General features: G+C 43.1%; 1 protein-coding gene across 1 annotated transcript in view; it reads right to left on the minus strand.

The window, feature by feature from the left end:
• FBXL13 (F-box and leucine rich repeat protein 13) overlaps positions 1–27,851 on the minus strand; it is a 227,913-nt gene that overhangs the window by 163,030 nt on the left and 37,032 nt on the right. The window contains exons 4-6 of the mRNA XM_040343479.1: positions 24,666–24,733; positions 19,352–19,506; positions 6,329–6,438 (exon numbers count right to left, since the gene is read on the minus strand). Of these exons, the coding sequence (XP_040199413.1) occupies positions 6,329–6,438; positions 19,352–19,506; positions 24,666–24,733 (333 nt within the window). The remainder of the gene's footprint in view (positions 1–6,328; positions 6,439–19,351; positions 19,507–24,665; positions 24,734–27,851) is intronic.

Raw genomic sequence — 27,851 nt, forward strand, 5'->3', positions numbered from 1 at the left:
AAAGGGTTCCTGCGGCCGTCATATTACAATACTGCTTTAGGGAAGTGGTTAATCCTCATGCTGACAGCATTAGTAAATAGATAGGAAAGTATATTGTATTTACTTGTTTTAAATGTCTCCTGCATGCATGCTTGAACGGAGGACAGATGGATTCCAGGAAGCAAATACTACATAAATCATTTGCTCTTACTCAAGGTGGCCATGGCAAAATGCCGGGGGGGGGGGGGGCTGTTTTTCAATAGGATTTCTCAAAAAAATTAAGCATAAAGCAATGGATGGATGGGGGAGTTTGCTTTGAATAATAAAAATGAACTACGTTGTATTTTTGGTTTGTGGTGCTCAGATGAAGTGTAGATCTGTGTTAATGGGGCTCACATTTAAATGGTTAAGGACGCACTATAGAGGCAAATTGAACAATTAGAGCATGTAGTAGTAACAATGCCAAAACAATTTTATAACTAACGACTTTTCAGGAAATGTTATATTAAACCAAGATGTTGAATTGGAAAAATTGAAATTTATACTGCAGCAGAGCCCAGATTATAAGGCAGCATTTCAAAGATCATTGACTTGTTCTTTGTCCAACGGGCCCACACTGTTTGCCTCATATCCCCAGAAGAATAAGAAGTTCTAACACTGAGAAAATGATGCAACGACACCTGGTTGAAATTACCACAACAGACCTTTGAAATGCTCACTTGAAATTTCTGATCCATTAATCTCCAGTGGTACACAGTGGTACTTAAACACTGCAATGTGTGCTAGCTGGTAATGTGTCACAACATGACATACTGGATAGAAGAAGTGATAGCGGAGGACATTACACATTTTCAAAATGTTCATCTAAAAACGGCACATACAGCTGGTTTTTTGTCTGCTAAATCATTTTTCTTTTCCGCTTTTTGTTTTCGGAACCTATAAATATTTGTATTAAGCTTGATCTCCTAATCCAGAAATAATGTTGTGATGAATAAAAAAAAACAAATCATAAAATGCTGTGCTTAAAAATAAACTGTAGCATTGCTGACCCAATAGGGCTGAGAAGTGCTGTTAGAAAGGCAAACTGTTAAATCATCTATTTATACAAAAGAGTCGTGTCTGGAAAGAGGTGGCCCTGCAACACTGAACAACATCAAACACTAAGGGGGTTATTTACGAAAGGCAAATCCAATTTACACTACAAGTGCAAACTACGGGCCAGATTCACATAGAATTACGTTGCTCCTGGGCAGCGTAACGTATGTGATTTACGTTACACCGCCACAGGTTTACAGCGTAAGTGCCTGATTCTCAGAACTCTTACCTGTAAACTTGCGGCGGTGTATCGTAAATGCGCTCGGCGCAAGCCCGCCCACCATTTAAATTAGGCGCGTTCCCACGCCAAACGTACTGCGCATGCTCCATCGGGTAAATTACCCGACGTGCATTGCGCTAAATGACGTCACACGGACGTCATTTGTTTTTACATTAACGTAAATGGCGTCCAGCGCCATTCACGGACGACTTACGCAAACTACGTTGTTTTTTAAATTTTGACGCAGGAACGACAGCCATACTTAACATGGCTTAGGACACCTAGGAGGTAGTCCTAATTTTACGTGGCGTAACTCGACGGAAACGACGTACAGTTAGATCGACGGGCAGCTCGGACGTTCGGGGATTGCCGTAAGTATTTATTTGCATATTCTACGCCGACCGCAATGGCCTCGCCACCTAGCGGCCGGCCTAGAATTGCATCCTTAAGATCCGACAGTGTAATTCTATGAATCAGTCGCATAGTTAGGACGGCCCTAACACAGAGATACAACGGCGTATCAGGAGAAAGTGCACTTGGAAGTGCAGTCGCTGTAGATTTGAGGGGGACATGCAAGGAAAATAAAAACATAATTTTAGCTTGCATATTATTGGATAATAAAATCAGCAGAGCTTCCCCTCATTTCAGATCTACCCCTCAGATTTACAGTGACTGCACTTCCAAGTACACTTTGCACTTGTAGTTTGCACTTGGAGTGCAAAGTGGATTTACCTTTCGTAAACAACCCCCAATGAGCTATGATAGCTTTACTCATATACAATGTTCCAAATTTCAGCTTTTCACCAATCACACTTCATAACTAATTAAAACATGGACAAACAACACAAACAAGTAGTGTTTATACATGGAGACTTCATACAGGATGACCTTTTCCAGTATAATTTTTAGCCACTACTTATTGGAGGGATGAAGGAGCTGGCTTAACTTCAAACAGAACTCCTCAGCAAAACCTAACTTCAGTCAATCGCCCTTCTTTCTATTGTTCTTTTTATGGATCTTTGTGGTCACACAGCTGTGAACACCATCAATGCCATAAAAAACAAAACATAACAATAAGCATTTTCTGCCATTGGAAAATAGAGGCTGCATCCCAATGATGTCACTTCCTTCAGAAAATTGTGTTCAAATAATGCAATTCCCCACCTAAAGACTACGGGCCAGATCCAGAGAGAATTACATCTGCGCAGCGTATCAGAGATACGCTACGCCGCCGTACCTTACCTGGCGGAATTTTGAATCCTCATCGATTTTGCGCCGTAAGTTACGGCGGCGTAGTGTATTTCTGGCGGCGGAATTCAAATCGGCGATTAGGGGGCGTGATTCATTTAAATGAAGCGCGTCCCCGCGCCGAATGAACTGCGCATGCGTCGTCCCGAAATTTCCTGTTGTGCATTGTGCTAAATGACGTCGCTAGGATGTAATTTTTTTAACTTAGACGTGAGTTACGTCCATCCCTATTCACGGACGACTTACGCAAAAACAATAAAAATTTCGACGCGGGAACGACGGCCATACTTAACATGGCAAGTCTATCTATACGCCGCAAAATACCAGCTTTAACTATACGCCGGAAAAAGCCAACTACAGACGACGTTAGAAAATGCGACGGCTGCGCGTACGTTCGTGGATCGTCGTAAAGCAGCCCCAAGGGTGGCGTCATCCGCATGGAACTTCCCCTTTATAGTGCCGTCGTACGTGTTGTACGTCACCACGCTTTACTAGAGCATTTTTTTTTAAACGATCGTGTGTGGGCAACGTCGTTTTAATGATGAAGTTGGAAAAAAACTACGTTTTTTCTACATGCCGAAAAACGTCTTTTTTTTTCATGCCGAAAAAAATGATCGTGTGTACGCGGCATAAGGCTTCATTCACACAGCTGTAATGGCTGTGTGAATGAAGCCTAATGCCCGGTACACACAATCGGAAATTCCGACAAGAAAAACGTGGATTTTTTCTGACGGAATGTTGGCTCAAACTTGTGTTGCATACACACGGTCACACAAATCTTGTCTGAAATTCCGACCGCCAAGAACGCGGTGACATACAAGACGTACGACGAGCCAAGATCAATGAAGTTCAATAGGCAGTTTGGCTCTTCTGCTTGATTCTGAATTGCATACAGATGAGCGGAATTTCTGACAAGAACTTTTTACGTTGGAAAAATAGAGAACCTGCCTTCAATCTTTTTCTGGTGGAAATTCTGACAGAAAATGGAGCATACACACAGTCGGAATATCTGACCAAATGCTCACATACAACAGGGCATTACTGTTTTGGGAAACAGTTAAATTGATGGGTTTAGTTCCCGCTTTAAAACATAAAGGATCATAGGTAGTTAAATCTAATTGATGTTGCAGTTTTTTTTTATCATTACAGATCCAATACCTGCTTTGCCAAAAAAAAAAAACACCTACTTAACTGTTTCTCAAAGCAGTTACATTCAAGGCATGCTAACTGTTACTGCCAATTTCTGGCTATGGTCATTTTAGCGGATACAAATATGAAACTAAGGAATTGTCTCTGATTTTTCGAGGCTTCCTCCGACTTGCACCCTAGCAGAGCATGTTTTGGAGACTTGGTCAGATTAAGTCGGGTGAGGGTATAATTGAAATGACAGACTCTGATCCAAAATCACCTCACCTTAGGGTACTGTCACCAAATGTGGTACGCCATCCCTTCCTGACTGCAGTGTTTAGTTTCTCATTACCATTGTAGGACCCAATGTCCAGTTTACAAACCACCTTATCAGTATACTGTACATTCATATATTTTATAGCACTTTCTATACCATATTGGACTGTACCCATCATTCAGACTTAGGCCCCGTACACACGAGAGGATCGATCCGCTGAAATTGATCCGCGGATCGGTTTCAGCGGATAGATCCACTGGTGTGTACGATCCAGCTGATATTTATCCGCGGATATATTTCGGGCCGACCGATTTCCAGCGGATAAAAATTTCTTAGCATGCTAAGAAATATACCTGCTGGAATCGGCTCCAGCGGATCGATCCGGTGGTCTGTACAGACTCACCGGATCGATCCGTCCGAACCCATCCCTCGCATGCGTCGTAATGATTCGACGCATGCGTGGAATTCCTTATATGACAGCGGCGCGCACGTCGCCGCGTCATCATCGCGGCGACGGCGCGACACGTCATCGCGATGGGAATTCGGCGCGGATTTCGATCCGATGGTATGTACACTCCATCGGATCAAAATCCTCAGAGGATTTATCCACGGAAACGGTCCGGAGGACCGTATCCGCGGATAAATCCTCTCGTGTGTACCCGGCATTAGTTGTCCAAACCACATTTTCACACATTCCAGGCTCAATAATAATAATAAAAAAACTGTTGGGAAGGTGGGGTGATATGACAGCATTATGCCTCGTACACACGATCGGAATTTCTGATGAAAAAAGTCAGACGGAATTTTTTCATCGGATATTCCGACTGTGTGTATGCCCCATCGGAAATTCCGACAGACTTAGAAAGAAAACATGTTGGCCCAGATTCACGTAGGAGATACGACGCCGTATCTCCAGATACGCCATCGTATCTCTGAGTCTGAGCCGTCGTATCTTGGCGCCTGATTCAAAGAATCAGATACGCCAGAATTTGTATAAGATACGACCAGCGTAAGTCTCCTACGCCGTCGTATCTTAACTGCATATTTACGCTGGCCGTTAGGGGCGTGTACGCTGATTTACGCCTAGAAATATGTAAATCAGATAGATACGCCAATTCACGAACGTACGCCCGGCCGTCGCATTACAGATACGCCGTTTACGTTAGGCTTTTCCCGGCTTAAAGTTACCCCTGCTATATGAGGCGTAGATGAGGCGTACCAATGTTAAGTATGGACGTCGGGCCAGCGTCGAATTTTCCGTCGATTATATCGTTTGCGTAAGTCGTTCGCGAATAGGGCTGTGCATAATTTACGTTCACGTCGAAAGCATTGGCTTTTTGCGGGTTAATTTGGAGCATGCGCACTAGGATACTTTCACGGACGGCGCATGCGCTGTTCAGAGAAAGTGTCATTTACGTGGGGTCACAATACATTTACATAATACACACCCACATCTTACACATTTGAATTAGGCGGGCTTACGCCGGCCTATTTACGCTACGCCGCCGCAACTTTGCTTTGAGAATACTGCACTTGCCTCTCAAAGTTGCGGAGGTGTAACGTAAATAGGATACGTTACGCCCGCACAAAGATGCGCTCTCCTACGTGAATCCGGGCCGTTCTCTTTCTTTCCGTCTGAATTCTTTTTTATAGGAAATCCCGTTCATGGGCATAATGGGAACATAGTGGAGCATAGTGGGAGCATAGTGGGAGCATAGTGGGAACATAGTGGGAACATAGTGGGAACATAGTGGGAACATAGTGGGAGCATAGTGGGAGCATAGTGGGAACATAGTGGGAACATAGTGGGAACATAGTGGGAGCATAGTGGGAACATAGTGGGAACATAGTGTATGGAACTCCAACGGAGAGTTGAATTTCATTTTTCTCGGCTCGCCGTACGTGTTGTATGTCACCACGTTTTTGACGGTCGGAATTTGGTGTGACCGTGTGTATGCAAGACAGCTTGAGCGGAATTCCGTCAGAAAAATCTGTCTGAGTTTATCCCAAAGGTAAAAAAGGATCGTGTGTACAGGGCATTAGAAGACTTTTCCAACAGATTCTGCAGGACATGGCAAAGCTTTCTTTTGATTCCAATTCCCTAACTACAGAACTCATTCTCGTTATTTTTCGGCTTACAATTACTATGACATTAGTTGTGCTTCATTTAATGATATTGTACAGCAATAAAAAGGCCACTCCGGCCTTACCAAAGAAAGCTTTGTTGATGGAAAAGTTTTAGCCATGTTTACATTTTCAAGTAACAGTAAAAACATGTGGTGTATTTTTAGATCTCAGATAAGAATTACAAGTCCACTATTTCACTTCTCTAAATTAATTTCAGACGCTGTCAACATTACAAGGGCTTGGCTTACACATACCTCAAAGTACTCCCTCTTCTTTTTAGAGTCCTGAGTTTCAGCGTTCCAGGCTTTCAAGATCTTTTTCAGGAAGGAATCGTCAAACACTTTCTGAATCCTGGTGGCAGCCTCTAGGAAAAATGTTTGTAATAATCTTTTACATGTGCTTATATGTTTTCTATCTTTGGTGATTAAAATTTTTATAAAATACATTCCCTTTAAAAAAAAATTTTTTTTTTTTAAAAACGATGGTGTGTGGGCAACGTCGTTTTAATGATGAAGTTGGAAAAAACGTTGTTTTTTCTACATGCCGAAAAACATCGTTTTTTTTTAATGCCGAAAAATGATCGTGTGTACGCGGCATTACAGAAGTCTTGTGCTATCTGGCAATTACTCATGAGTCCTCCCCATATCCCCATATCCTGTAATTACAGATTAATACAACATACTTAAAGCGATACTAAACAATATCCTTAAAGCGGAGCTCCACCCTAAAGTGGAACTTCCACTCATCGGAACCCTCCCCCCTCCGGTGCCACATTTGACACCTTTCAGGGGGTGGGGGGTGCAGATACCTGTCAAAGACATGTATTTGCACCCACTTCCGGGAGTGCTCACTGCGGGGAGTCTGCGGGTAGTGCGTCACTTCCCACCCCCGCCCGTTGTGTTCTGGGAAACACTCGGCTCCCAGAACACAACAGAGACCAGTGAGGACGGCGCTGCGCGTCTCGCGCATGCGTCATAGGCAATCGGGCAGTGAAGCCGGAGCGCTTTACTTCCTGATTCCCTCACCGAGAATGGCGGTGTGGGCAGCAGAGTGACGAGCGATCGCTCGTCCTCTGCTGCCGACGGCGCTGGACTGCAGGACAGGTAAGTGTCCCAATATTAAAAGTCAGCAGCTGCAGTATTTGTAGCTGCTGGCTTTTAATATTTTTTTTTAGGCGGAGATCCGCTTTAATCTCCAAAAACAATCCATACACATCCATTGCTTAAAGGGGTTGTAAAGGTAATTTTTTTCCCCCCTAAATAGCTTCCTTTACCTTAGTGCAGTCCTCCTTCACTTACCTCATCCTTCGATTTTGCTTTTAAATGTCCTTATTTCTTCTGAGAAATCCTCACTTCCTGTTCTTCTGTCTGTAACTCACCACCGTAATGCGAGGCTTTCTCCCTGGTGTGGAGAAAGCCTCTTGAGGGGGGAGGGGGCGAGCAGGAGTGTCAGGACGCCCACTAACACACAGCTTATTTCTCTATCTGCAAAGTAGAGAGTGTCCTGACACTCCTGCTCGCCCCCTCCCCCCTCAAGAGGCTTTCTCCACACCAGGGAGAAAGCCTCGCATTACGGTGTGTAGTTACAGACAGAAGAACAGGAAGTGAGGATTTCTCAGAAGAAATAAGGACATTTAAAAGCAAAATCGAAGGATGAGGTAAGTGAAGGAGGACTGCACTAAGGTAAAGGAAGCTATTTAGGGAAAATATTTTTTACCTTTACAAACCCTTTAAAGTGGATCTTTATCCAACCCCTGCTTACCTAGTTGTGGGTCCTGCACAGTTAAAATACTCACCCGCCCAGAGGATCCAGCCTTGTCCTGCTGAGATCCCCTTATCTTCAACCTCTCCCCCCCCCCTCCGATCGGTCTTGTGCAGCCATCTTCTAGTGCAGAGGTCTCCAAACTTTCTAAACAAAGGGCCAGTTTACTGTCGTTCAGACTTTAGTGGGGCCGGACTGCGGCTATTGGGAATAGAAAATGTCCCGACATCCGTGGGAGAAAATAATGCCCCATCGTTTGTGTCATTGGGAGGAATTGTGCCCCATCATTGGTGTCATTGGCAGGAATTGTGCCCCCAGCATTTGTGTCATTGGGAGGAATTTTGCCCCATTGTTAGTATACGTGGATGAAATAGTGCCCCAAGGGGTGGATAAAAGCAAGCAAGGGGGCCGCGTCTGACCTCCTTTCTCAATGAAGGGCTATGCCTCCTGGGATATGTGCATACAGTACATATCCCAGGAGGCTCAGGGAGCACGGTGCACATATCTTGTTTAGGCGAATGACGTGCACTGTGCTTCCGGGTCAGAGATTTTTTTATTTTAAGTCCTATTTGCACAGCAGAGAAGAGGAGGGGTGAAGGTGAGGCATCATCAAATTTAGAGTGAAAATTGCCCTGTAATTTATTTTTCATGAAGTGGTCTTTTACTGTGTTTTTCTGCCTCCTCGTAATGTCCTCTGTGAGCTCCCAAAACTCTCCTGTTCCCCACTAACTTGTGTTTGTTTGGAAAAGGAAGCGTACGTTAGTTGTGATCATGTGCACTGCTCTATGCACATTACAAATCCTATAGTCCCTAGTCCATCTTGGAAGCAAGAAAGCACAGAATGGCTACTTTCCTACATACAGCGGGATCATGAAGAACAAATGTAGCCATCCTCTAAACAGAAAAGTGAATCCCAAAAAATAAAATAAATTTGGGGATTTGGAGGAGAATAGGAGCAATAGAAGGTATTTTTTGTAGGGCTATGTTCACGTTAGCACGTCTCCAAACTCACACGATTTCCAGTGTGACTTTGGAGCACGAATCTGATGCAACTTTTGGTGTGACTTTGATCCAATTTTACGTTCTCTGGACCAAAGTTGCATCAAAAGTCACACCAAAGTAGTGCAGGCACCTTTTCAAAGTCGCTGCGATTTTAGGTCGCACTGATTTGAATGTGTGCCAAAGACTCGTCATGTGACTTTGATGTCCAAAATTGCATGGCAGGTTGCTCAAGTGTGAATGGAGTCTTAAAGCGGTTTGTAAATCCTTACATATACAGTGGGGAAGATAATTATTTTATCCCCTCCAGATTTTGTAAGTTTTCCGACTTACAAAGAAATTAAGGGGCAGATCCTCAGAGCGAGTACGCCGGCGTATCTACTGATACGCCGGCGTACTTTCAAATTACCCGCGTCGTATCTTTAGTTTGAATCCTCAAACCAAGATACGACGGCATCTGGGTTAAATCCGACAGGCGTACGGCTTCGTACGCCTTCGGATCTAAGATGCAATACTTTGGCGTCCGCTGGGTGGCGTTCATGTCGTTTTCCGCGTCGGGTATGCAAATTAGCTATTTCCGACGATCCACGAACGTACGAGCGGCCGGCGCATTCCTTTACGTGGTCTTTAGTCTGCTTTTTCCGGCTTATAGGTAAAGCTGGTATTTTGCGGCGTTTAGTTAGACTTGCCATGTTAAGTATGGCCGTCGTTCCCGCGTTTAATTTGAATTTTTTTGTTTTGTTTGCGTAAGTCGTCCGTGAATCGGAATGTACGTAAGTCCCATCTAAGTAAGCGACGTCATTTAGCGCAATGCACGGCGGGAAATTTCGGGACGGCACATGCGCAGTTCATTCGGCGCGGGGACGCGCTTCATTTAAAAGAAACACGCCCCCTAATCGCCAATTTGAATTCCGCCGCCAGAGATACACTACGCCGCCGTAACTTACGGCACAAAATCTTTAAGGATTCGAAATTACGCCAGGTAAGGTACAGCGGCGTAGCGTATCTCTGATACGCTGCGCATGTGCAGATCTCTGTGGATCTGCCCCTCAGGGTCTATAATTTTTATCATAGGTGTATCATAGAATATCAAGCAAAAATCCAGTAAAACACATGAAAATTTTTATAAATTGAGCTGCAGTTCATTGAGTCAAATAAGTATTTGATTACCAACCAACAATAATTCTGGCTCCCACTGACTGGCTACAGTAGTGGTACACAGATTAGTCCTGTCAACTCCTTATGTGTATAAAAGACAATTGTCCACAGAATCATCAGCAAGAAGCTTGGTGATAAAGAGACAACTGTTGGAGCGATTTTTCACAAATGGAAGAAATACAAAATAACCATCAAGCGCCCTCGGTCGGGAGCTCCATGCAAAATTTTGAGTGAGGGATCAGCCCAGAACTACACAGGAGGAACTTGTGAATGATCTCAAGGCAGTTGGGACCACAGTCACCAAACAAACCATTGATAACACAATACACTGCCTGTTAAGACCTGCAGTGGTTATGGTACTGCGGCCTTCTTTCCGTCCCTCAATCGCCGAGCATAAGTGATTATCGCTACCATAGGAGGTATAGGGATAGTGGAGATGAATGCAGTTTACAGGATGATTCTTCCCAATGGTTAGAATATTCCCCCAAACATGAGCCTAGACTTCATGAAGGGTGTACCAGGCATAGAACATCTTTATTGAGAAGGCAGGCTCTTATATACACCAAAAAGAATACTTGCAGTAATCAGATGGACAATGACACACTCCACCCACAACAGCATACAATGGGTACTAACGAGCCTCCAATACACATTTTTTATCAATAGAAATTCACACAATACAGTGTCTTGAGATCCAGACTAAGGTTCATTTACATGACAGTAGCAGACGACATTACCGCAGCAAGCTTTTATAGTACACCCGCTCTCTCTCTGCCTGGGAGATATTGAAATCAGTTAAGGAATAAACCAATTATCTCCAGGCAGAGAGCACACAATTTTCCCAAAAGATTGAACACCCCTTTCCACACAAGGAATCCCTACAATTACATATCCCCTGATAGCCCTGATCTGGGGGACCAACATATCCAAATTTCACCCAGATCGGTCCAGGAGTTCTTAAAAGAAAACCGAACCTATGAGAAAATACAGAATAAAGTCTATTTTCTTCACACCGCCATGGACTGAAATCCTGCAGCGCAAGGTCCCCCTCCTCAAGAAGGCACATGTACAAGCCCATCTGACGTTTGCCAATGAACATCTAAATGATTTAGAGAAGGATTGTGAGAAAGTTCTGTGGTCAGATGAGACAATAATTGAGTTATTTGGCATTAACGCAACTCGCTGTGTTTGAAGGAAGAAAAATGCTGACTATGACCCTAAAAACACCATCTCTATAGTCAAGCACGGAGGTGGAAACATTATGCTTTGGGGCCGTTTCTCTGCTAAAGGTACAGGCTGACTTTGCCGCATTGAGGGGCCAATGGACGGGGTCATGTATTGTAAAATCTTGGATTAGAACCTTCTTCCCTTAGCCAGAACACTGAAGATGGTTGGTGAATGGGTCTTCCAGCATGACAATCACCCAAAACATACCACCAAGGCAACAAAGGAGTGGCTCAATAAGAAGAACATTAAGATCATGGAGTGGCCTAGCCAGTCACCAGACCTTAATCCTATATCAAATTTATAGCGGGAGCTGAAACTTTGAGTTTGCCAAGTGACAGCTAAGAAACCTTAAGGATTTAGAGGAGATCTGTAAAGAAGAGTGGACCAAAATCCCCCCTGAGATGTGTGCAAACCTGGTCACCAACTACAAGAAATATCTTACCTCTGTACTTGCCAACAAGGGAATCTTCGATAAGTACGAAGCCATGTTTTGCTTTAGAAAGGGGCGCTCCCATTGATTTACGATTCGAATATGCAAATGAGTGAGATACGCCGATTCACGAATGTACTTGCGCCCGGTGCATTAAGATACGCGGTTTACGTGAGTCGTACGTCCGGCGTAAAGTTAAGCCGCATAAAGCAGGTGTAAGTCAGCAGCATCAATTCAAATGGCTGCACCAGGGAACACAGCCGTTGTTTTTTACGTCTTTTATGTAGTACGTGAATAGGGCTAGTCGTAGGTTACGTTCAAGTCGTAGGCAGTGATTCGACGTAACTTAGCCAGTTGTTTCGACGTGATTCTGAGCATGCGCACTGGGAAGCATCCATGGGACGGCGCATGCGCCGTTCTTTATTCGTATCTTGATGGCGATCGGCCCATTATTTACATGGGGTCACGCCTCATTAGCATGGCTCACGCCCACTGCCACTTACGACGAGTTTACGCTGAGGGAACCCAGCGTAGATTAGGGAGCAAGTGCTTTGTGAAAACTGTGCTCGCGGATCTGCGCTACGTCGGCGTAGCGTATATTCGATACGCTACGCCGGCATAACTATGCGCCAAGGTATGTGATTCCGGGCCATACTGTATATGTGCTTGTTAAGACATACACTTCTTCCCCACTCTGTTAAGAAAAAGCAAAAACTCCTTGTGTACATATATATGGGTTACATGGCCCAGGTCGTTTAATAATTTGTGAAAAACTGTATGAAAACCATGGCAAACTGAAATTTTGTTGGCTGTCGTGGATTACTGCATTTACCGCACAAATGATACTCTATTAATAAAAAAAATCCCCAACAATTTGTCTTACACCAAAGAGACTGTCAGTGTTACCATCCCTATGGATGGACTTCTGTGCATTGCCTGCATTTAATCAGTAACAGAACTTGTGTAAGGCCTGAGTCAGTATTTAGGGATGCATTAGCAATACTTTAAACTGTGAATTATGTTATGGGTGGACCCAAAAGCCAATTCCTAACATTAAGAATGCATGAGAGTTTGGATCTAGCCGGGACCTGACCGTCCATTTTTCAGTGCCTTGACAGTAGATAGGCCAGCAGAGATAGGCCTTGGGGAACTGCAGAGCAATTATCTACATAATAAAAACACATCAAGTCTGTTCTGTGTCTTTTAAAATGGGAGGAAATCTTGTAAAAGAAAGTGTGTTTCTGCAATGCGGTCTACACTAGGTAAAGGAATGGATTTCAATCTACAGAATTCATAGTCCAGTGCTGCCACCTGTTGATTTCCTACCGAGTCACAGAATATCTATGTTCGGCAATTTTACCAAATAATCTCATCTGCATCTCAGGAGTACTTAGCATTCTCCGTTTTCGATTTCTTGATCCTCTGTAAAATACATAAATATACTTGTCCTGTTACTGCGTTTAGTGCCTTTTTGATCAAATTGTTGGGTAGGCAACCATTGTAAGCTCATGTATTGTGAACTATGGCCCGGATTCAAGAAGCAATTGCGCCTGTGTAACCATAGTTACACAGCGCAATTGCTTACTTGCCCCGGCGTAACGAATGCTCCTGATTCAGGAACCTCGTTACGCCGACTGCAGCCTAAGATATGCGCGGCATAAGGCTCTTATGCCCGCATATCTTAGGCTGCATTCTTGCGATGGCCGCTAGGTGGCGTTCCCGTTGTGCTCAGCGTATAGTATGCAAATTGCATACTAATGCCGATTCACAACGTTACGCGAGCCCTGCGTACGCAGTTTACGTTGTTTCCGTACGGCGTCTTTCGCGTAAGGCTGCCCCTGCTATTAGCAGGGGCAGCCAATGTTACGTATACCCGCCGTTCCCGTGTCGCGAAATTTCAAATTTACGTAGTTTGCGTAAGTGATTCGTGAATGGCGCTGGACGCCATTCATGTTCACTTTGAAGCAAATGACGTCCTTGCGACGTCATTTGCCGCAATGCACGTCGGGAAAGTTTCCCGAGGGAGCATGCGCTCTACGATCGGCGCGGGAACGCGCATAATTTAAATGATTCCCGCCCCCTACGGGATCATTTAAATTGCGCGCGCTTACGCCGGGCATTTTGCCGGCGCGCCCACGCAATTTACGGTGCTACTGTTCCGTGAATCTAGGGCAGTTTCCCTGCGCCTCCGCAAAAAAAGCGCAAATGTACCTGAATCTAAGTAAGTAAGTTATTCTGAATATTCATATATGCATTTGTGTGTGTGTGGCTGAAAATTCCATATATATATATATATATATATATACGGTATATAACAGCACGTCAAGTGTTTGGGCGTTCATTCAACTCATTGTAATACTTCATATTCCCATCACACACGTTCCTGGATAAGCTTGCAAAGTTTGGGTGCTGCAGCAACAACCAGCTGGATACTGGTTCAAGTCACAAAGTAGATTTTTGCCAGCACACCATGAATTAACACAAAGTAACATCCAAACGGATTGTTTATTGCATGATCACAACACAAGGAGAGTGCAACGTTTCAGAGTGACGCAGGACCCCTTCGTCTTCATATGCCCGACGAAGGGGTCCTGCGTGACTCCGAAATGTTGCACTCTCCTTGTGTTGTGATCATGCAATAAACAATCCGTTTGGACGCAACTTTGTGTCGATCCATGGTGCGCTGGCAAATATCTACTTCACTCAATTCATTGGCCAGCACATTAATCTAGGCGCATTGGGCGTTTTTTTTTTGCCCAAACGCTCTTTTCCTGAGCGCGACCTTGATGCATTCATATTTCTGTTACTAAATACCCTGCCTCCAAACCCCTGTAAATTGTGATGGATTTACTAAAATTGAAGAATGTAAAACCTGGTGCAGCTGTGCCTGGTAGTCAATCAGCTTCTAAACGACAGCTTGTTCAATTAAGCTTTGACAATAAAACCTGAAAGCTGATTGGTTTCTATGCAGAGCTGCACCAGATTTTTCACTCTCCAGTTTTAGTAAATCAACCCCTTAGGCCAACATACAGGCACATGTACGGGCAGGAAAAAAGAACATCAAACGCCTGTAAAACAGTGTGCACTAGGCTTTAGTCTGCGGCACTATTAGCAACACAGCCATAAAGATATTTGTAAATGGAGTAACAATGGCTACATTAGTATTTAAAGGGGTATTAAACCCAAAAACTAAACTATAAAATACTGTAGCTTATCAATCCCTAAATGTAGTGTCTGCATACGTTTTCATTTTTCAGGCTTTTTCCCTTTATGATGATCTGGCCAGTAACAAACTTCCTATCTTAGGGTGTCTCTATTCTGGATGGAGGAGCAACAGAGACACCTCTGGGCAGAAGCACTGTCAGTTGGGGAAGAGGGTAGCGTTAAAACAAAATAAAGCCAACCTCCAGCTAACAATTTTAAAGCTGTTATAGCAACAGATTTTGTTTCTTTTTGGATAAAGGTTTTACGTAAATGAATAAAAGATTACTGTTGTAAGCACCCCTGTCAGCGTTAAATGGTTTGCCTACTCTAAACCCTCTAACTGCCACTTTTTCTGGGCAGTTTGGTAGTTAAAGTGTTACTAAACCCAGGACCCTGCATTCAATATATGTGGTCTCCCACAGTACACAGAACATGGAAATGCAAGGCTACAAAAAGACTCATTAAATCCTGATGGAGCATGTACATCTTTCCATGGATCATGGATTGCGTGACCCTATTTCTAGTCACGGTAATGCATAGCTTAGGAGTTTTCCAGGCCTTAGCAGCAGTTATGACCTGCAGAAGAAGCTTAAATTGCCTTTTAGGGAGCTCAAAGTTTTTCTATTAGGAAGAGCAACTATAGGCTGCAGGGAAAACCGAAAAGTATAGAGAGCATCCCAAATACTTCAGCCCAGAAAGTGCATACTAGGGGGACAAGTCCACCATATGTAGAGGTGAGTACCCAACTCCCCACAATCCCTGAAGCAAACTGGAGAGTGGGAGGGCAGGAACTTGTGCAGAGACCAAATACCATGGTAATAGAACCTTGAATTAACTTTTGAAAGCAACCATGTTCTGCATTGCTGTTAAAATGTCTGACCAGTCCTTAGGTTCCAGATCTACACTGAGGTCAGTAGCCCATTATCGAACATAAGATCAAAAAAGTTGGTAAAGTTTAGCAAGTATATGGGAATACATCTGTGAGATAAGACCTGGTAAGTGGCAGTCTCTAGACACACACATGGTCAAGTGAAGTCCATGTTTGGATCAGAGAATGATAGAGGTGTTTGACTTGTTGGTACCAAAACACTCAGATCGAGGTAGTTTACAGTTTTAGTCGAGAATGGTAACAAGTTGAATGAAGCCCAGAAATATTTTTTTAATTATTTCATGAATAAATTATGATTTATGCGAAGGCTGGAGGAGTATTTAAACTAAGATTGAGGGGGTAGAGAGAGTTAGAAAATAATGGAGCAAACAAGTCAGTCAGGGGTCAGACACTAATAGAGGGTGGAATGGGGGAAGATGTGGGGACGGCTATGGCAGGTGATACAGAGTTTCCCATATTACAAACAACCATTGGTAATATTTAGTACTGTTTATGTAAAGAAGATACGCAAACGCAAGTGCAAAAATGTGAGAATGAATTAAAGTGTTTGTTCACCAATGTCAAAAGTTGGCCAAGCAAAATAGGAGAGTTTGGAGATTTTGGTGAGTGAAGAGAACTATGATTTAACTGGTATTGCTGAATGTTGGCTTAATGTTTTACATGACTGGGCTATTAGTATGTTTGGCTTTACTCTCTTTCGGAGAGTAGGGTAAAATATGATGGTATCTGTCTCTACATCTCTCTCTATTTGAGAAGTGATCTCAAAGAGAGTGTGAAAGAGGACCTAGTTGATGGAGAGTGTGATGGTGCTAAAGCATTATACGTAGAGCTGCATATAGGTGTTTTGTGTTTTTGTTTTTTTTGCTTGCCTCTGGATCAACTGTGAGTATAGGATTGTGTATATGGAGGTTTTCTATTTGTTTGCGCTTCATGTTTGACCTGCAGTTCACCTCTTTCTGACCTGCATTTGATCTGTTTCAATCAGGTTTAGCACATCTAGACATTCATAGACTTGTATAGGAATGCATAACACATTGGAAGCATGTCAACAAGGCCCTAAGGGCTGGCCATAAATGACTCTTTTTTTTTTAGCCAGTGGGCTCATTGACAGAAACCGAATTGGTTCCCCTATCCAAACAAGCGAGGTGGACAGCAGAACATCTCCACTCTCAGAATACACTGATCAACTATTGAGAAAAAAATTTCAACAAGCCCTTCAACAGAAGTCAATTGTCAATTGTTAGATCAACTTCTATTGAAGACCCTGCTGAATCGCCCGAATTTCGATCCATCTATGTGGCCAGCGCGTTGACTAATTTGCGATCTAGTTTGCCATGAAAATAATTGATTACTGATACCAAAACGAATACATTGCTATTGCTGGTAAGTATGATTTACATTGTTAAGAATAGACCATTGGAATAGCCATACAGAATACCCCTAAAATTTAACAGCCTCGTGTCCTATAGGCATGTTTCTCACAAATCTGTTACCAAGACAGCTCAGATCAGTAAAAAGAGGGAAAATTACCACAGACCCTCCATTTACTGTGAAAAATGGGTAAAAGAGTTTGGTTCAGATCCACAGCCAGGTGACTAGCATAAAATGTGGGAGGCCCTGTTTAAATCATTTTGCAATGTCCTCGCTCTTGAAAATTCTTTTAAAGTTATGTCTCGTTGGTATTTTGAAAAGTCTACCATCGAACCCATCCAATTGCTTCCGAGATTGCCCAGATTTGGGCAATATGAAACATATAGAATATGGTGGACCTGTCCTACAGTCCGGAGGTTAAGAATCAGGGTGTACACACTGGTCTATGCGGTCCTCCATATGAATTTGTGGCGAAACCCATGGGAGGCACTTTTACATAAACCTATCGTAGACGCTACCTGTCGGGAATGTACTCTAATCACTCATATTATTATGGTGACGAAGCCAACTATAGCGCAGTCTTGAAAGACACCGCTTCTTAGCTTTGAAGAGGTTAAAAACCGGGTTCACGGTACGCTCATCAACATAAGTTTAACGGCAATCCTTGAAGATAAGTATGACAAAGTATGACAAATTCCAACAGATTTGGCAGCCCTGGATAGACCACTCCCCCCCTCTCAAATGACCTCCCGATTTTTAGATCTGTAAAGGTTCCATGTGACACCGCTTAAAAATCCCCTGGGGCACCCTTTCCCCTTTTTTTCCCTCCCCCTCCTTCTCCCTTTTTTTTTCTTTCTCTGTTTTCTCTATAGCTTGCCCTTATGTGCTTGACTCTCCCACTGCTGAGCTCATGTAGGGTAGGCCATGGCCGTCTTATGCCGCGTACACATGGTCGGAATTTCCACCAGCAATTGTCCGATGTGAGCTTTTGGTCGGACATTCTGACCGTGTGTATGCTCCATCAGACTTTTGCTGGCGGAATTTCTGCCAGCAAAAGATTGAGAGCAGGTTCTCCATTTTTCCGACAGAAAAAATTCCAATTGGAAATTCCGATCGTCTGTGGCAATTCCGACGCGCAAAATTCCGACGCATGCTTGGAAACAATTTGACGCATGCTCGGAAGCATTGAACTTAATTTTCTCGGCTCTTCGTAGTGTTGTACGTCACCGCGTTCTTGACGGCCAAAAGTTCAGAGAACTTTGTGTGACTGTGTGTATGCAAACCAAGCTTGAGCGGAATTCCGTTGGAAAAACCATTAAAGGTTTTTCCGATGGAAAATCCGATTGTGTGTACGGGGCATAAATTACGAAAATCTCAGTAAAAGGAGGAAAAATTAAAAGGAAATGATTCCTGATATTCTATGATCATATAATAAACATACATGCACACAAAATCAACAAACACCTTATACAGTAAAGCAGTAACTGTATGCAGCACAGTCAAAAGTCACAGTCACACTCAAAACAATAAAGAAAAACTTGCCCAATGCTCTGTTCATATTTATGCTGGTAATATACTACAATTGTATTTTTATAAAAGCTACTTCTGTAAATCCCTATATCTATATCTCCAAAGTGTATGAACTAACATTATTGGTAAAGTAAAAGCATGTATCCCCCTATTTCCTGATACCCATGACTAAGACTTACTGTTTTTTGATGGCAAGCACCACACCCACCGTTGAACATTCTAGTGCCAGAGGTAGTTAATAGGTGCTCTGATCGCTGAAAAGGGGTAGGCTTAGTGCCAAGAGGGGGCCAGGCTAAATCTTGACTTACAGAAAAGTAAATTGCCTGTAGTCTGCCTGCTTAAAGGATCTAGAGTCCTCCCCAGACATAAAGGAATGAATATGAACAAGCCCAGGCCATTACGCTTTACCAGATATGTTAGTTCATAACCAGTTAGTGATTACCCGACAAGCACAAAGCTCGAGCGGTCAACCACCCTGCATATTTTCAACCCTCACAAATCAAGAAAAATTGTCAAAAGTTAATGTTAGAAATCAAAACAGCTCTTTAAACTTAAACAGAATTATAAACTAAGGAAGAGTAGTTTGTTTATACTGGAGTACTAGATTAAAAGGAAGTGACAGCATATGTATGTATAGGTACAGTATATGTACCTTTAAAAAAAAATTATGAAGTAGACAATACAACTTTATGGCATTTCAGAACGTACCTATATGTTGGCTACTTCGAAATTTCACCCACTTCTCCCATCTGTGTATTATGGTTTTCAGCACAGTTTTTGCATGGTGAGTCTCCGCACTTTGAAGCTTGGCCTGTAAGTCCAGCTTTCTGGCTTTCCTTCCTGCACAGTACTCCATCCAAGCACTGCATATGTTAGAAGGAATTAATGTTTTATTAGCCTTTCACTGAAGCCTACAATACATGTAATGATATCCATGTAATACAATATGAAAAGACATAGAAACAATGTAAACAGAAATAACAAGACTGAAAGAATTACTATATTCTGTAAGTAATATTTTAAGAATCTCTAATATAAGTGTGTGGTTATGGTAATGATGAATTGATAATATAATAATATTAAAGCCTAAAGCTTTGTTTTAGTTTTGGATAGAGTTATGGATGGTGAAGACCTCTGTCAGGTTTTAAAAAAGGTTTTCGTTCCATGCATTCTCAGTATATTAAGTGTTACTTAAAGTGATTGTAAATGATCACCTTGTAAAACAAGCAAAACAGCCCATTCAGTTTAAAGTACAAATGGGAGGCAAAACATCTGTGTATAGAGCACAAGATCCCCAATATCTCTCATCTGTACTTACAAGGCCCAAGGACAGATGGTAGCCTCCTTCTAATCTTCCAAGCGACACCCTCCAGTGATACAGACAGATCTTTGGCAGACAGCTCCCCTCAGTATGCTTCTTCTAAGCACCTGGGTCTCAACATTCCTCCCCTCAAGTTGCCTAGCTGAGGAATCACCAACAGCAGCCTTTTGCCTAGGAGGGCAGTGTGCCCCCAAGGCTGGACTCCTCTATTCTGGGACAAGACCCAGAGCCATGTGTGCTCTTAGAATAAATACATACAGTCTCCTAGCCTGCCTTCAGGGCCTGCTTCTGTGGGATAGGCTGGAGCTGTATCAATATGCATTCTGCCATCTGCATAGCTCCACACCTACCATCCAGAAACTTCTCAAGTTGCCTGGATACAGATAGGGATATCCAGTAGTCTGGCAGCAGCAGAGCACACAGATCAGACCTGACTAAACAATCACAGCTCACTGGGTACAGCGAGCCAAACTATACTTTTACCAACTCAAAATTATAGCCACACTGCCTACAGTGTGGCAACTAAATCTACCTATCAAAAACACACTCTAAGGCCTCGTACAGACGACCGGATCTATCCGCTGGGATTGATCCGCGGATCAGTTCCAGTGGACAAATCCGGTCGTCTGTACGGCCTAGCGGATATTTTTCCACGGAGATTCGTCCGGCCGATCGATTTCAAGCGGATAGAAACTTCTTAGCATGCTAAGAAATCTATCCGCTTGAATCGTTTTCAGCGGATTGATCCGGTCGTCTGTACAGACTCACCGGATCAATCCGTCCGCTCCCATCCCTCGCATGCGTCGTAATGATTCGACGCATGCGTGGAAGTAGTTACCCTCCAGCGTCGCGCAAGTCGACGCGTCATCGTCGTGGCGACGGCGCGACACGTCACCGCGGATGTTTTCCGCGCGGATTTTGATCCGATGGTGTGTACAAGCCATCGGATCAAAATCCGGAGGAGGAATGTCCGCTGGAAACGGTCCGGCGGACCGTTTCCAGCGGATATCCCCTCGTGTGTACGGGGCCTAACACTTATCTACCTATCCCAGCACCTGTCCATTAAAATTTGGGGTAGTTGTATATGCAGAAATAGAACTTTGCCCCACTGCATACAATGCACATATGCCTGGTTCAACTGTCAATACTTCTGCTTGGAACTCAAGAACAAAATTCACAAGGCAGGAGGTATATTGGCAAGGCCTGGAAAAACATATGTACAGTATTCAGTAGTTGTCGAGTTGTAGCTGTAAAGAAAGATGATGGCTCTTCCTGCTATTCCCCAGAAATGAGCAATCAACTTCAAACAGGTGATAGGTAAGGGGATGTGGTACTTCAGAATTGTGACTGGGGAGAACTTAAGCTGGAGCAGGTTTTGCACAGTACGATGAAATTTATTTTATTGGGATTTTATGTGATAGAGCATCACAAAGTGGCACATAATTGTGAAGGAAAATGATAAATGGCTGTCAATTTTTTTTTTTACAAATAAATATCTGGAAAGTGTGGCGTGCATTTGTATTCAGACCCCTTTACTCTGATACCCCTAACTAAAATCTAGTCAAACCAATTGCCTTCAGACGTCAATTAATAAATAGAGTCCACCTGTGTGTAATTTCAGGGATAAAGTTGTGGAGAAGTTTAAAGCAGGGTTGGGTTATAAAAAAATATCCCAAGCTTTGAACATCTCACGGAGCATTGTTCAATTCATCATCCAAAAATGGAAAGACTATGGCACAACTGCAAACCTACCAAGACATGGCCATCCACCTGAACTGATAGGCTGGGCAAGGAGAGCTTTAATCAGAGAAGCAGCCAAGAGGCCCATGGTAACTCTGAAGGAGCTGCAGAGATCCACAGCTCAGATGGGAGAATCTGTCCACAGGACAACTATTAGTCGTGCACTCCACAAAGCTGGCCTTTATGGAAGAGTAGCAAGAAAAAAGCCATTGTTAAATAAAAGCCATAAGAAGTCTTGTTTGCAGTTTGTGAGCAGCATCATGTTTGTGGCAGCATCATGTTGTTGGGATGCTTTTCTTCAGCAGGGGCAGGGAAGCTGGTCAGAGTTGATGGAAAGATGGATGTAGCCAAATACAGGGCAATCTTAGAAGAAAACCTGTTAGAGTCTGCAAAAGACTTGAAACTGGGGCAGAGGTTCATCTTACAGCAGGTCAATGACACTAAACATACATCCAGAGCTACAATGAAATGGTTTAGATCAAAGCATATTAATGTGTTAGAATGGCCCAGTCAAAGTCCAGACCTAAATCCAATAAAAAATCTGTGGCAAGACTTGAAAATTACTGTTCATAGATGCTCTCCATCCAATCTGACAGAGCTTGAGCTATGTTGCACAGAAGAATGGGAAAAATGTCACTCTCTAGACATGCAAAGCTGGTAGAGACATACCCAAAAAGACATACAGCTGTAATTGCAGTGAAAGGGGGTTCTACAAAGTACTGACTCAGGGGAGCTGAATACAAATGCACGCCACACTTTTCACATATTTATTTGTAAAATATTTAGAAAACCATTTATCACTGTCCTTCCACCTGACAATTATGTGCCACTTTGTGTTGGTTTATCACATAGAATCCCAATAAAATACATTAAAATTTTTGGTTGTAATATGACAAAATGTGGAAAATATCTAGGGCAGTGGTTCTCAACCTTCTAGTGCCGTGACCCCTTGATAAAATTTCCCAAGTTGTGGGGACCCCTAACAGTAAAATTATTTTCATAGCGTGGGTTGAAAGCACCCAAGGTAAGACAAGTAATTTGTAACCCACGGACATTTAGCGCTCCCTGAGTGCCTTCCACTTGTACGGTATTAAAACCCCTTAGGGTAAATTTTAGGAAGTATCACTCTCTTTGTTCTCCTTTTTTTCCCCTTTCATCTCTCTCTATCCTAATTCCTTGTTTTTTCCCCCATCCCTCCCTCTAAGGCCTTGTACAGACGGGCAAACATGTACGATGAAAACGGTCCGCCGGACCGTTTTCAGCGTACATGTCTGCCCGGAGATTTCTGTATGATGGCTGTACACACCATCATACAGAAATCCGCGCGTACTCGATACGCGGCGACGAGGCCGCGCTGTCGCTGCCACGATGACGCGGCGACGTGCGCGGCCCTGGCAGTTCAATGCTTGCACGCATGCGAGGGATGGCGGCTGCTCGGACATGTACGGTAGGTCTGTACAGACGACCGAACGTGTCCAACGGACAGGATTCCAGCGGGCATGTTTCTAAACATGTTTAGAAATATTTGCCCGCTCAAAAAAGGCACGGCGGGCAAATGTACGCTGGAATCCTGTCCGCTCGGCTGTACAGACGACCGAACATGTCTGCTGAAACTGGTCCGCGGACCAGTTTCAGCAGACATGTTCGGTCGTCTGTACGGGGCCTTACTGTCTTTCTTACTGTCTTTCTTGCTTTCTTTTCTCTCCCTTTTTCTTTGTTCCTTCCTCTCTTATCCCCCTTCCTAGGAGAACAGTGCGGGCTTCAGGAACAGCCCAGGATTTAGTGACCCCTGGCAAATCATCATTTGACCCCCAAGTTGAGAACCACTGATCTAGGGGTATGGATAGTTTTTCAAGGCATTATATGCTGGAAGGGATTTTCCTGAATACTATGGGCCAGATCCTCATAGCGAGTACTTTCAAATTACCCGCGTTGTATCTTTAGTTTAAATCCTCGAACCAAGATACGACGGCATCTGGGTTCGATCCGACAGGCGTACGGCTTTGTACGCCTTCGGATCGTAGATGCAATACTTCGGCGTCCGCTGGGTGGAATTTGCGTCGTTTTCCGCGTCGGGTATGCAAATTAGCTTTTTCCGACGATCCACGAACGTACGCGCGGCCGTCGCATTCTCTTACGTCGTCTCTAGTCGGCTTTTTCCGGCGTATAGTTAAAGCTGCTATTTTGCGGCGTATAGATAGACTTGCCATGTTAAGTATGGCCGTCGTTCCCGCGTCAAATTTTTTTATTTTTTTTGCGTAAGTCGTCCGTGAATAGGGATGGACGTAAGTCACGTCTAAGTTCAAAAAATTACGTCGTTGCGACGTCATTTCGTGCAAAGCACGGCAGGAATTTTCGAAACGGAGCATGCGCAGTTCAATCGGCGCAGGGGACACGCTTCATTTAAATGAATCACGCCCCCTAATCTCCGATTTGAATTACGCCGCCAGAAATACACTACGCCGCCGTAACTTTCGGCGCGCAATCTTTCAGGATTCGAACCAAAGCCGAAAAAGTTACGGCGGCGTAGCGTATCTCTGATACGCTGCGCCGACCCATTTCTATGTGGATCTGGCCCTATGGGTCCTTCTCTACCCTAGGGACAATCTTGTCTAAATAGGGGATATGTGAAATGCTCTTTCTGCACTCCGTTTCAAGAACACGTTCTCTTAAATACTTGAGTTAGAGGAATGATAACATCCACCAAGTAGAAGGGTCCACATGAATTGTGATGGTGGCACTAAACGGAAATCTATTTTTCTCCGCTCTCTATATACAAAATAAAAATGAAAAACTAAACATCTCAACTTAGCAGTGCATAAATCCAAAATGTTTCCATAGCACTAAACAAAAGCTTGACAGGTTAAAAGAACCTTGATACTTCTGCCAAATGATCTTAATGCTAGAAACATTTTTACTTATACATGTAAATCTAATTTTGTCAGGGAGTAAAATACTCACTTAAAGTATAACCTCTGCAACTTGCTGATGTAAAATGAGTATGCTTTCTTAAATAGTTCTGGTGACACCTGAATGGAAAAAGAAAGCTGCATCAAAAGGAATGTTAAGTAATCAGAAAAAAAAACCTTTGGTTTACTTCCAGGATGTGAAGATAGCTACACAAAGCTTAACAAGCCCTCTCCTCAAATAGCCTAATGTGCTTTATGTACGTTAATATTAAAGTGGAGTTCCACCCATTTTTTTATGTTTGTCTGTGCTGCATGCCCTAATCTCATAGTGTTCAGAATGGACACTTTTTATTTATTTTGTTGCTTGTAAATACCTTTATTTTGTAGTCCTTCATTACTTCCTCCTCCTTTTTAGCCTAGGCTATTAAGTCACAAGGCTATTCGCAAGGGTTTCTGGGATAGGCATCATGTATCCCAGTAGTCCTCGCAAATAGCCTATTTGCATAGAGAAGGGGCGGCAACTTCCTCTGACACTCCCATTGCTATGGAAACCTGACTGAAACCTATTACATTGCTTGTGCAGCACTGAGCATTTGCGAGATCTGCAAGGCTGCAATCCAGGAAGTCATACAGTCTGGCTTCATGATGCCCACACTTAAGATGGCCACGGTCTATTTCTAGATTCTAAACTAACTAAATGCTCTAACAACCTAACAAAACGGACCTTAGTTTACAGACTAACTTTACTAGACTACATTAAGCTTGTGTATTACAGGGGTATTTATATTTAAAAAATGAAATTGTGGGTGGAACTCCCCTTTAACGAATGGGTGAATTAACGAACAATATACGAACAAGGAAAATAAGCCATATACATAGGACCGTGTGAATGAAGCTCAATCAGATGAAATATCTTTGTCCTTCCTTGTATAAACATGCACAGGCTCCCTTGTATCCTGTGAGTGTATATGAATAACAGTGCCGTGCTCATCTTTGAAGTGACTCTGGTAAACAAAGAGGAATCAGATCAAGGTCTTCGAACCACAGATTTATTTTTTTCTTCTGATGGTGAATTTCTGTGGTAATCTGCAAAACCCAGCTGTGAAAACTTTAAGACTGCATGTGAAATGCTATAATTAAATTGTTGGGTCCTCCGGTTATCCAATATGCCATTCATTTTGTTAGATATTCATTTCAGTCTCACAATGAAATGTGATATTTAAGGCGATAAATATCAGTGGAGTGAATTAGGGGGTTAGATGATGGGAAATGATGAAAAAGACCTGACACAGGGTTGTACTGCTACATATAATTTACAATCAGTGAAAATGATTCACTGATGGAAAGGTTATTATTTATTACAATCAAGCTTATTTTAGTCATTAGGTTCAATTCACAAAGCTAGCATACCAGAATAGGGATAATTATTTTTAAAAAGTGACAGTTATGTTCAGTTATGCCCAATGTGATTTGTAAATGAAAATTGCATGGCTAAAATAAAGATAATTATGCTTTTGTTCCACGATTGTGATTTGAGTCCATTGTCTTGTATCATTTAAAGCAGACCTTTACCCTAAAGCACCGTACACACGGGCCAAATGCTGGGCGACATCATCAGGGTCAATAAAAACCGTCCGACATTTGGTCCGTGTGTATGACAACCAGCTTCTGTTGGATCAGCATGCTGGAAAACCGATCTGATTGGAGTGTTTTGGCAGGGGGACTGCCCCCTGTCAGAACACAACAGCTCAGCGGGGGAGATCACAACACTAACATTGGATCGTTAGTACAGCGGCTCTGACTGGAGCTGTCAGTTTTTCTTTTGTTCAACCCAGGGCTGTCTTCTGTCGGACCAGGAGCCATACACATGGGCTGAAATCTGCCAGTTTCTATTGAACCTGCTGATGCCACCCAACATTTCGCCCATGTGTACTAGGCTTAACTGTGAAGATGTTCTGCCAAGCCTCCTCCCCAACCATCTCTTAAGCCTCGTACACACACAATGAGAATATCGGATGAATGATTGTCCTTTTTTGCATGCTAGTCTCATATCGAAAACCAATAGGTTACTAAAGTTACAAAAATGTGATGTACAGTGTTGTATTGTAATGTATTCTTTTGTTTCCAAGCATGGTCTTGATCTTCCATTTTTTTCCGGACGGATACTGTACAGATTAAACAACAATTGTTAGTTCTGGTATCATACGGAAAAAAAAATTGTGTTTGTCCCTTTGGATAATTTCAGATGAACTGTCGTGATCGGCTCTTGAAAACTGTGTACTAACCATCAGATTATTGTACAATCGCTTCAAAAGAGGTATATTTCCTCTTATTTTCTCATTGTGTGTACTAGACATTAGCAATGGGCATTCTTTATTTGTACTACAAAGCAGCACTTCCACTTTTTCATCACCACCAGTAGGTGCGCAGATATGACGGAGGGGTCAGATCCTGAGAGAACCCTGCAACACATGCGCTGGGGTACCCAGTATCTGCGCATGCTTGGGGTTTACCACACATGCGCAAAGACCCCTAACAAGGAAGCTGGAAATCTTCACTGTCATTGCGCTTGTGCAGATGCACTGATGGGTTCTGCCAGCATCCAAATAGTGGCACCCGGGGGAGGGAAGGGGGGAGCCACTTAACAATATACAAAAGAAAACCTCTGTTTAGCTGGTTGCCATTCAGAGCATTTTTTTGTTTTGCAAATCAGCCTGGGTTATCTGTACAGCTCATTTTTGTAGCATATAAGTGAATGCATAAAAGTAAACAAAAGTTATATTACAATATGAATTAAAAGTAAACCTTTAAAGTGATTGTAAAGGATCTTTTTAAAATACTAAACATGTTATACTTACCTGCTCTGTATGGTTTTGCAAAGAGCAGTCCTGATCCTTCTTTTTCTGGGGTCCCCATGCCGGCGCTTCTGGCTCCTCCTGCCTTCCGAGTGCCCCCTATTGACATGTACATCTTGCCCCGACTCTTCACTCCCTCACCACTGGATTTGATTGACAGCAGAAAGATCCAATGGCTTCCGTTGCTCCCACTAAGTGCAGTGGGGAGAGAAAGAGAGAGCAGCGCCACTTCTCTCGGGCACAGCGCTGGATTGAGAATCAGCTCAGGTAAGGATTTAGGGGGGGGGCAGAGGGGAGCTGTACCTAAAAGGCTTTTTAAATTCATTAAAGTAATGCAGAAAATGCATTAAGGTAAAAAATCTTTAGCCTTTTTAACCACCTTA

This window comes from Rana temporaria, chromosome 3, assembly GCF_905171775.1.
Source record: "Rana temporaria chromosome 3, aRanTem1.1, whole genome shotgun sequence".
Classification (NCBI taxonomy): Eukaryota; Metazoa; Chordata; class Amphibia; order Anura; family Ranidae; genus Rana; species Rana temporaria.